Raw genomic sequence first — 11,130 nt, 5'->3', positions numbered from 1 at the left:
GATCATCATTCAACACTTGATCAATGAGGAGCTCAAGCCGTGCGCCACGTCCAATACCTGCAGCAAGATTAGGAAGCAGCATAGGAGCATGTGCAACATCTACAAATTGATCAGGTAAAGGTATGGTGGAGTGCATAGGTGGTGTCAGAGTAGTAGAGTCGTTCGGAAGTGCACGAAAAGGAAACACACTCTCATCAAACATGACATCACGAGATATGTAAACACGATTGGTGGGAACATGGAGGCATTTGTGCCCTTTGTGGAGGGAACTATACCCGAGAACAACACACTTTTTAGACTGAAACTATAGCTTGCGCTTGTTATATGGACGAAGGTGAGGCCAGCATGCACATCCAAAGACTTTGAGAAATGTGTAATCTCGGAGTTCATTGAGCAGCAGTTCAAGAGGAGATTTCATTTTCAGAAGTCGTGTGGGAAGCCTATTTATCAAGAAACAAGCTATTGAAAAAGCATCACTCCAAAACCGAAACGGAACGGAGGCATGAGCCAGTAGGGTCAGGCCAGTCTCTACAAGATGACGATGCTTACGTTCAGCGGTGCCGTTCTGCTGATGTGTATGAGGACAAGACACACGATGCGAGATCCCAAGCTTATTAAGAAAAGAATTGAGGTTGTGATATTCACCCCCTCAGTCCGACTAAACATGAAGAATTTTATGCTTAAGGAGACGCTCAACATGCGCTTGAAACTGGATAAAAACATCAAACACATCAGACTTGCGCTTAATAAGATAAAGCCATGTAAACCGACTATAAGCATCAATAAAGCTGACATAGTAATTGTGGCCACTAATAGACGTTTGGGCATGACCCCACACATCAGAAAAAACAAGCTCAAGAGGGTGCTAAACAACACGACTCGACTCTAAAAACGGAAGTTGATGACTCTTGCCTTGCTGACAGGCATCACCGATAGTTTCAGCAATTTTATTGGACATAACGGGAAGCTCATGACGATGCAGAACATGACGAACTATCGGAGCAGCAGGATGACCAAGGCGCGCATGCCAGTGCGTAGGCGACACACGAACACCACTGAAGTCCTGGTGAGACCATGGCGCAGTAGGACCAGGGCACCGGATGGATCCATCCACGTATCCCTCCAAGTAGCGGCTTCGAAGGAGAGGCAGCACCTGAGCACGCCACGACAAATAATTGTCCGGCGAGAGCTTCACCGGAAGTAGATGCGAGAAGTAGAAGGGCGACGACGCCACGGCAGGATCCGCGTGAATGGATGGATGCGACGCGGGCACGACACCATCATACATCAGCGAAGGGTAGGCGCCAGGCGGAGCAGCAGTTTGTGCACCGTAGTGAGGTGCGGCAGGCCCCCATAGGGCGCGGTGGATGCAGCGCCGTAGGACATCAGTTGCGCGGGCGCCGTATAGGGTTGCGGTTGCACCGCGCCGTAGGGAGGTGCACGCCACGCGGATGATGGCGGCGGCGCTGCACCATAGCTCGCCGCGGGAGCCGGTTGGGGCAGTACGTCCTGGAGCGGCGCCACACCATGGGTCATCACAGGAGCAGCTTGTTGAGGCAGTACACCCTGGAGAGATGCAGCCGGGGGCCCGTACATGGGCGAGGCAGCATACCCAGACGGATGGATCGGTGCAGCCGGGGGCCCGTACATGGGCGGGGCAGCGTACGCGGCGCCACCGTAGGACGACGGGACGATGTGGTTGGTCGAGCCACCGATCGATGGAGGCGGATCGCCCATCCCTTCAGATCCAATCGGGGAGCCAGAAGGGACGGCCCCGGGGGACTGGGCCTGCCACACCGTTGCCAGCGGGCACGAGGCGAGGAAGGGCAAGACAGGAGCTGGCGCCGCGGCGGCGGCAGCGGCGGTGTATGCAGCGGACGACATCGTAACCTAAACTGATACCATGTAAGACGATATGTTTGGGAAACTGCTCGACACCCTGAACAGGTGTGGCTATCTCATATATATAGAAGTACCAAGAGGTACAATACAGGGTATATACAGAGGGGTACGGAGGTACGTATATACAGTCTAACACTTCATACAAGCATTAGATTACAAATGGATCTCAAACTAGCACACTCTTAAAAAGAGCAAAACCTCAAAAAAAAATCATTACATATACAGAACTACAGGCGTCCTCTGCTTCTGAAGGAAACACTGCCAATCAACTAAAGCAGTGGCAACGAGTTTAAATTCAAAAAGATCACAGGTACCTCGTTTCCCATCTATAAGAAATAAATGCAATTGAACCAAGGGTTGTATATACAGGTGGGCGTCAACTCGGACGATAAGAAGTTTATCTCGCCTTGCTCATTAAAAAAACTCATCTCGTGCTACATATAAGCATATATATATATATATATATATATATATATATATATATATATATATATATATATATATATATATACACTTGCGGGGTACACCGACAGAAGAATCGGCAAACCATGGAAACTCACAGCATTTCTGCGTAAATAAAGGCTGCAACTACTACAGCTTGATATCGCCTTTAGGCAGGCCGAGGAGAGATGGCCGGTAGAGGGATTGGCGCTGTGCCATCTCAATTCTTTCCCGTGGATCGGACATTGATTCATCGCGTATTGCCTCAAGAATGGAACTGGTACCAAGCTCCCTGCAATTGCATAAGTCGTACAGAAAACTCAGACAGCTGTAGAGGCAACAGACTGTAACAAAAGAAAAACTGCGACAACAAGGAATAATGGTGATCCAAGAAGCAAGAGCATTCCAACCTCTTGATTAAAATTTTGTACAGTGTTTTGAGTATCGGACACAGCTCGACAGGAGCAACATGCTTTTTGGTTTCTGGGTGCGTCACACTTATGCTGCCTTGGCTCAGGAGTTCATAAAATGCATTGACTGCAGAGACACCCTACAGGTGGAAAAAGAACACAGAGAACTTAGCATACGGCTGTGCCAACCCAAAAACTCAGCCTGACAGTTATGCAAACTTTGTATTATTTGGATCGCGACACAAACCTGTATAGTCCCTTTGCCTTTGATGCTGTCCCCCATTTCCAGAGTCAGTTCTGCCTTGGCTAATTTATGGCCATACCAAGCATTACGACCTTTCAATAGTGTAACATAAGTATCTGCTAATAGTGGTCCAGAAAGTCTCTCGGGCTCTTCCGCTAGCAGGTGGGTGATGTATATCATTTCAGAGGTGCAAAGTGAAAAGTACACTGCTTTGCTTGTTGCGCTCTCGTTGGTCAGTGCTGCCACCATACCTACAAGAAAATACGATGTTCAGCGAAACCGTTGAAAGATTAGGCCATGAATAGAATATAAAAAACGAATACAGAAATCTATACATGTCTGCCAAGTTTAATACTGAATTCATCAGTAGTTTGAATCTACTGTATCTTGCATCAATAGCATCTATGCAACATAGCAGCAAGTAGCGTGTGAAAGAGACAACATCAATGCAAGAAACAGTAGAATCAAATTACATATTCCATGGTATAGTGGTGGATGTTAAACATAAGGTTTCAACATATTTCTGGTTTGCTGCAGAAATGGCAATAACGATTTCACTTTCCTGATCAAGATAATATGAGGCATGCTCAACAAAATAAGACAGTGGTTCAGAGCAAATGGAAACTTACCAGCACCAATGGCATATATGTTCTTTAAGCCACCCATGACTTCATGAGTAATGAGATCACTATTGTCCCATACAATGAAATGAGGCTGCCGCAAAAATTTAGAAAGAGGCTTCCTCCACTTGTCAGCTCCACAGATGCGAGCGTTTGCGTACTCTTTATTGTAGATTTCAGATGCAATGTTAGGGCCTCCCAGATACAGAATATTCTCCAATGGAACTCCAGCTACAATAAATAAAACCCATGACAAACAAAACATGGTCAGAGCCTAAATTGCAGTAGGGAACATGCCAAAGTATATACGATGAATTGACACATATACACAATGAATTAACATGAGAGGAAACTAGACTGCTCAAATGATGTGTATGTACTAACCACTACACCAGCTCAAGGTGTTGCAGGACATAACACTTGGACATTCATGGCAAGCCATTTAGTCTAAGGGCATTAACTAGCTCTTCAATTATTTCATAACGGATATAGAGAATGTGCTGTAGACACTAAGTACAGATAAAGGATACGAAGGACACTGACACTAAGTGCAGAACAGATTCAAGATTAGCCTGCTAATTTCATCAGGAACATCACACAGAGCTGTGCTCTCATTCAGTTCAGCAGTTATTAAATCTTCTTTAAAATTATTCAGCTCCGGATTTGATGTAACCAAAAGAAAGTATCAACCAGATATACAGTAAATAAGGAAAGTTCAGCAAAGAACTCACTTGCATTGGCGATCATCTGCGTCGGGGTAATGATCCGAGGCATGGGATCGAGCGACGCCTCGATCCCCTTGGCCAGCGAGATTATGATGGGCGGGTTGATCCTCTCCTTCCAGTACCGCCCGATCTCCCCGAACACCTCCCTGGTCTCGGTGGAGGGCAGGCCGTTGATGACGACGTCGGCGTCCCAGACGGCCTCCTGCAGGTTGGTGACGACCTTGAGCGGGCAGAGCGGCGTGTCGATCATGTTGAGGCAGAAGCCGTCGCGGAGGATCTCGTCGGCGTAGAGCGTGCGGTCGCCGAGGCGGGCCTCCACGTACTTGAGGTAGGCGCAGCGGCGGATGAGCCTGCGGAGGACGTGCTCGCGGGCGTTGATGACCTCGAAGAGGTGCTCGGCGGTGGCGCGGTCGACGGCGCGGCCCGCGCGGCGCCACACGCGCACCTGCGCCTTGTCCCGGTGGTCGCGGCCGTACGCGTCCTGCAGCAGCGCGCAGAAGACGCTCCCCCAGGCCCCCGCGCCCACGCCGGCGATCCGGAGCGGGTCCCCCTCCGCCTTCCCCAGCCGCCGCCGCAGCTCGTCCAGCTTCCCCTCCGCCGCGCCGTTTTTGCCTCCTCCTCCTGCTCCCGCTCCGTTGGCGTAGCTGCCCACCATCGCCCCGGCGTCCGACTAGCTCAGTCCGCCCCGCCACGCGCGAGGAGATCGATGGGCGCAGGCCAGCTAAGCGAGAGCGAGACGGGGGGAGGCCGGCCTGAGGTGGCGGTGGGATCGAGGTCGAGGGGGAGTGCCGGATGCGGGGGGCAAGAGGCGCCATTTAAATCCCCCAGCTGCGGCCCCGCTGTCCCGGCCGCCGCCCGTTTGAATTGCGCGCGCCGACGGTTGGTGGCGGCGCCCGCCTGCCCGTCCGACGTCCGTGCCGGCCTCGCAGCTGTCCCTCTCTCGCGGCCACGGCGCGGGGCAGTAAAGTTGGCGAGCGGACGGAGGCTTTGTACTGGGGTTTCCGTTCCGCTTCTACAGGAGAGCGCGTCCCGATTTGGGAGCACGAGGGGAATGAGGGGGGCAGTGACGCCCGGCGGTGGGAGGGGGTGGCCGGGTCAAAACAGGTGGATTTTGGGGTGGCGCCGCCCGTCTGAGAGGGACGGCCGCCGCGGCGGAAGATGGCGACGGACGGGCTGACGAGTTGATGACGGACGCCGGTTGCTGGCTGGTGGGGTCGCGGACCCATTTCCTACCGAGGCTGACTCGTCCCGCTCGCAAACATCACACTGGCCACATTATTTCTCGGTTGCATGAAAATAATTTTGTTATCACTCGACTTTTTTGGGCCACACGATTGGAATTTAACGGTTCATCTTCAACTTTTCTTTAGAGCACGGTACAAACGCAGACGCCTATATATACGTATATACACTTATCCTTATAAATAAACACATAGACACTACCCCTATGAGCACCTCAGTCGACGGAAACGTCTTCTCCCATTGAACATGTATCGCCAAAAATTCTGAAATAAATTCAGAAAAAGGCGAGCACCGGGACTTGAAACCTGGTGGGCTGGGGATACCACTGTTATCCTAACAATCCAACCACATGTTGGTTCGCCTGCTCATCTTCAACTTCCAGACTTCCTATTCGTCTTCAACCCTGACCCACACGCCTAATTTCCCCGCCCCCTCTGACAGTTCCACATTATCTCAATTAACACATACCTCATGACCCCGCCTATGATAAGGCCACGACCGTGCCCTCGCCGATGTCGTTGCGGCAAGGCCTCCCTCCCCACTCGAACATGGTAAACCTTCGTCTCCCTCCCATCGTCGACACCCTCGACCAGCCGTATCGTCGTCGTTTACCGCTCGTCCATGGATTGCTCCCACCTAGGTCACCATGGCCAATCGTCCCAGGCTCGAAGCTTCACTTCTCTTAGGCAACAAAATTGAGTAACGTGATTTACAAAATTCATGACGTTTAGCAAAACCGTACATCTAGATACATGATCAAATTTCAGTGTGAGTGAACATAGACGCACCATCGTCGATGCACATGAGCGACGGAGAATGAGAGAGAATACTATGGCAGACATCATAAGGTCGTGAGGCAGAAATCAATGATGAGTGACGAGTATGAAAAATCCAGGGAATAGGACCTTGTAGGAGCAATTGAGGTGTTAAGGTTGGAGGTGTGGTTAGTGCTTTGATATTCATCGAAGTTAATAGAGGTTTGAAGAGAGAGAAAATGATCTGGCGATGGTGGCCATCGGTCATGAAAAAAAGGAGGCGTCAATGCAGTCTAGCATGGTTGGATGGACGGTGATGACGACATGACAAAAAAGATGGGGGCGATGTAGAACGATCACACCTATTTAGTAAATGGATATGCTAAACATTATGTGCTTTTTTCGAAAAGAAGAATAACCCACACTGCCTAAACATCAACTGATGCATATTTCTCTTACATGCGTTAGATAAAACATCTAGAGATTCATCCATATCGCCTAACACGGATATACGTTTCCCAGTGAACTGTGTCATGTCTGCACTTTGATTTAGTACAAAAAATTGTATCAAACATAGATTTGAACCTGGGAGAATAAGACAAATAGCGAGGCACCCTATATGACTTTTTTTGCTCCGAATACTTTGTGAATTTAGTCTTAGCACACGCCATTTTCAGTGTGTGCAGTTTTTTTTTTCGAAACGGGGTGTGTGCAGTTTTGTTTGGTGATGGTTTGTCTGTGCATGATGTCTACATCTTATAACTATTGGGGTTGTAACTTTTCTTGACCTTGACATAAGGGCGCCTAAGGTTCACATACGACATAGAAAGGTTCACACAGCATCCATTTCCCTTCACGGGGGCCACCAACGTAGTATCATCATAGTTTTCAAAAACAAACCGTTGAGGCTACCGGTTTAGGTTCACCGTCGAACCGCAGGTTCATTGGTTCATTCGCGAACAAAAAAATGAAATATTTAAGTTACATTTTTTTAAATGGTTGACCTTAGATCAATTATTTTTATGAAAATTGACCTTAGTTCAAATAAGAACGCATAATATTGGACGTAATCGATTAATAAACCACAAACTGTTGTTAGTCTAGTTCGTTATTGGTCCTTTAGCGTCTCTGGGCTCAAGGTCAAGGGTTTGATCCTAAGTTGACACACCATTTTACAGTTTTTGAAACTACGTCATTCGTTGTTTTTATTGAGGAACGTAGTAATTTCAAAAATTTCCTATGCACACGCAAGATCATGGTGATGCATAGCAACGAGAGGGGAGAGTGTTGTCCACGTACCCTCGTAGACCGAAAGCGGAAGCGTTAGCACAACACGGTTGATGTAGTCGTACGTCTTCACGATCCGACCTATCCAAATACCGAACGCACGGCACCTCCGAGTTCAGCACACGTTCAACTCGATGACATCCCGCGAACTCCGATCCAGCAGAGCTTCACGGGAGAGTTCCGTCAGCACGACGGCGTGGTGACGGTGATGATGTTACTACCGACGCAGGGCTTCGCCTAAGCACCGCTACGATATAACCGAGGTAGAATATGGTGGAGGGGGGCACCGCACACGGCTGGGAGAGATCAACTGATCAACTTGTGTGTCTAGAGGTGCCCCCCTGCCCCTGTATATAAAGGAGCAAGGGGGAAGGCCGGCCGGCCCTCTATGGGCACGCCAGGAGGAGGAGTCCTCCTAGTAGGAGTAGGAGTCCTACTCCTACTAGGAGGAGGAAAGGAAGGAGGAGAAGGAAGGAGAAGGGGGGCCGGCCCTCTAGTCCAATTCGGTTTGGGCTAGGGGGGCCGCGCGCCCTGCCTCCTCTCTTCCACCACTTGGCCCATGAGGCCCATTACTTCTTCCTCGTATTCCCGTAACTCCCCGGTACCCCCGAAAATACCCGAATCACTCGGAACCTTTCCGATGTCCGAATATAGTCGTCCAATATATCGATCTTTACGCCTCGACCATTTCGAGACTCCTCGTCATGTCCCCGATCTCATCCGGGACTCCGAACTACCTTCGGTACATCAAATCACATAAACTCATAATACAATCGTCACCGAAACTTTAAGCGTGCGGACCCTACGGGTTCGAGAACTATGTAGACATGATCGAGACATGTCTCCGGTCAATAACCAATAGCGGAACCTGGATGTTCATATTGGCTCCCACATATTCTACGAAGATCTTTATCGGTCAGACCGCATAACAACATACGTTGTTCCCTTTGTCATCGGTATGTTACTTGCCCGAGATTCGATCGTCGGTATCTCAATACCTAGTTCAGTCTCGTTACCGGCAAGTCTCTTTACTCGTTCCGTAATACATCATCCCGCAACTAACTCATTAGTTGCAATGCTTGCAAGGCTTAAGTGATGTGCATTACCGAGAGGGCCCAGAGATACCTCTCCGACAATCGGAGTGACAAATCCTAATCTCGAAATACGCCAACCCAACAAGTACCTTCGGAGACACCTGTAGAGCACCTTTATAATCACCCAGTTACGTTGTGACGTTTGGTAGCACACAAAGTGTTCCTCTGGTAAACGGGAGTTGCATAATCTCATAGTCATAGGAACATGTATAAGTCATGAAGAAAGCAATAGCAACAAACTAAACGATCAAGTGCTATGCTAACGGAATGGGTCAAGTCAATCACATCATTCTCCTAATGATGTGATCCCGTTAATCAAATGACAACTCATGTCTATGGTTAGGAAACATAACCATCTTTGATCAACGAGCTAGTCAAGTAGAGGCATACTAGTGACACTCTGTTTGTCTATGTATTCACACATGTATTATGTGTCCGGTTAATACAATTCTTGAAGGAAATATGCCCTAGAGGCAATAATAAAGTTATTATTTATTTCCTTATATCATGATAAATGTTTATTATTCATGCTAGAATTGTATTAACCGGAAATATAATACATGTGTGAATACATAGACAAACAGAGTGTCACTAGTATGCCTCTACTTGACTAGCTCGTTAATCAAAGATGGTTATGTTTCCTAACCATGGACAAGGAGTTGTTATTTGATTAACGGGATCACATCATTAGGTGAATGATCTGATTGACATGACCCATTCCATTAGCTTAGCACCCGATCGTTTAGTATGTTGCTATTGCTTTCTTCATGACTTATACATGTTCCTATGACTATGAGATTATGCAACTCCCGTGTGCCGGAGGAACACTTTGTGTGCTACCAAACGTCACAACGTAACTGGGTGATTATAAAGGTGCTCTACAGGTGTCTCCAAAGGTACATATTGGGTTGGCGTATTTCAAGATTGGGATTTGTCACTCCGATCGTCGGAGAGGTATCTCTGGGCCCTCTCGGTAATGCACATCACTTAAGCCTTGCAAGCATTGCAACTAATGAGTTAGTTGCGGGATGATGTATTACGGAACGAGTAAAGAGACTTGCCGGTAACGAGATTGAACTAGGTATTGGATACTGACGATCGAATCTCGGGCAAGTAACATACCGATGACAAAGGGAACAACGTATGTTGTTATGCGGTCTGACCGATAAAGATCTTCGTAGAATATGTCGGAGCCAATATGAGCATCCAGGTTCCGCTATTGGTTATTGACCGGAGACATGTCTCGGTCATGTCTACATTGTTCTCGAACCGTAGGGTCCGCACGCTTAAGGTTTCAATGACAGTTATATTATGAGTTTATGAGTTTTGATGTACCGAAGGAGTTCGGAGTCCCGGATGAGATCGGGGACATGACGAGGAGTCTCGAAATGGTCGAGCCGTAACGATCGATATATTGGACGACTATATTCGGACATCGGAAAGGTTCCGAGTGATTCGGGTATTTTTCGGAGTACCGGGTAGTTACGGGAGAAGCAATGGGCCTTGATGGGATTTAGTGGGAAGAGGAGAAAGGGCCAAGGGGCTGCTGCGCCCCCCCTCCCCTCTAGTCTGAATTGGACTAGGGAAAAGGGGGCCGGCCACCTTTCCTTCTCCTCCACTTCCTTCTCCCTTCCTCCCCTCTTGGTGGACTCCTACTAGGACTTGGAGTCCTAGTAGGACTCCACATCCTGGCCGCACCAATTGCCTTGGCCGGCCTCCTCCTCCTCCTCCATCCTTTATATACTGAGGCAAGGGGCACCCCATAGACACAAGTTGATCTTCGTGATCGTTCCTTAGCCGTGTGCGGTGCCCCCTTCCACCATATTCCACCTCGGTCATATTGTAGCGGTGCTTAGGCGAAGCCCTGCGACGGTAGAACATCAAGATCGTCACCACGCCGTCGTGCTGACGGAACTCCTCCCCGACGCTTTGCTGGATCGGAGCCCGGGGATCGTCATCGAGCTGAACGTGTGCCAAGAACTCGGAGGTGCCGGAGTAACGGTGCTTGGATCGGTCGGACCGTGAAGACATACGACTACATCAACCTAACGCTTCCGTTGTCGATCTACAAGGGTATGTAGATCACACTCTCCCCTCTCGTTGCTATGCATCACCATGATCTTGCGTGTGCGTAGGAAAATTTTGAAATTACTACGTTCCCCTACAATTCTAGCATGAATAATAAACATTTATCATGATATAAGGAAATAAATAATAACTTTATTATTGCCTCTGGGGCATATTTCCTTCAGTCTCCCACTTGCACTAGAGTCAATAATCTAGTTCACATCGCCATGTGGTTTAATACCAATAGTTCACATCACCATGTGATTAACACCCATAGTTAACATTGACATGTGACCAACACCCAAAGGGTTTACTAGAGTCAATAATCTAGTTCACATCGCTA

General features: G+C 48.5%; 2 protein-coding genes across 2 annotated transcripts; both read right to left on the bottom strand.

The window, feature by feature from the left end:
• Nucleotides 1-1,223: 1,223 nt before the first annotated feature.
• Nucleotides 1,224-1,915, bottom strand: LOC147991976 (uncharacterized). Its single transcript, XM_087526861.1, has one exon. The coding sequence runs from the start codon at nucleotides 1,882-1,884 to the stop codon at nucleotides 1,288-1,290; it is 597 nt and encodes a 198-aa protein (XP_087382987.1). The 5' UTR covers nucleotides 1,885-1,915; the 3' UTR covers nucleotides 1,224-1,287.
• Nucleotides 1,916-2,064: 149 nt separating this feature from the next.
• LOC147991975 (putative glycerol-3-phosphate dehydrogenase [NAD(+)] 3, cytosolic) lies at nucleotides 2,065-5,422 on the bottom strand. The gene is made up of 5 exons (XM_087526855.1): nucleotides 4,349-5,422; nucleotides 3,627-3,848; nucleotides 3,001-3,248; nucleotides 2,754-2,893; nucleotides 2,065-2,635 (listed from the first exon to the last, which is right to left on the bottom strand). Exons 1-5 carry the CDS (start codon nucleotides 4,995-4,997, stop codon nucleotides 2,494-2,496), a joined length of 1,401 nt encoding a protein of 466 aa, XP_087382981.1. The 5' UTR covers nucleotides 4,998-5,422; the 3' UTR covers nucleotides 2,065-2,493.
• Nucleotides 5,423-11,130: the final 5,708 nt, after the last annotated feature.

Source organism: Triticum urartu, chromosome 1A (assembly GCF_056163025.1).
Source record: "Triticum urartu cultivar PI428250 chromosome 1A, HENAU_Tu73, whole genome shotgun sequence".
NCBI classification, from domain to species: Eukaryota; Viridiplantae; Streptophyta; class Magnoliopsida; order Poales; family Poaceae; genus Triticum; species Triticum urartu.
The sequence above is the reverse complement of the archived record's forward strand: the minus strand, read 5'-3'. Positions and strand labels throughout refer to the sequence as shown.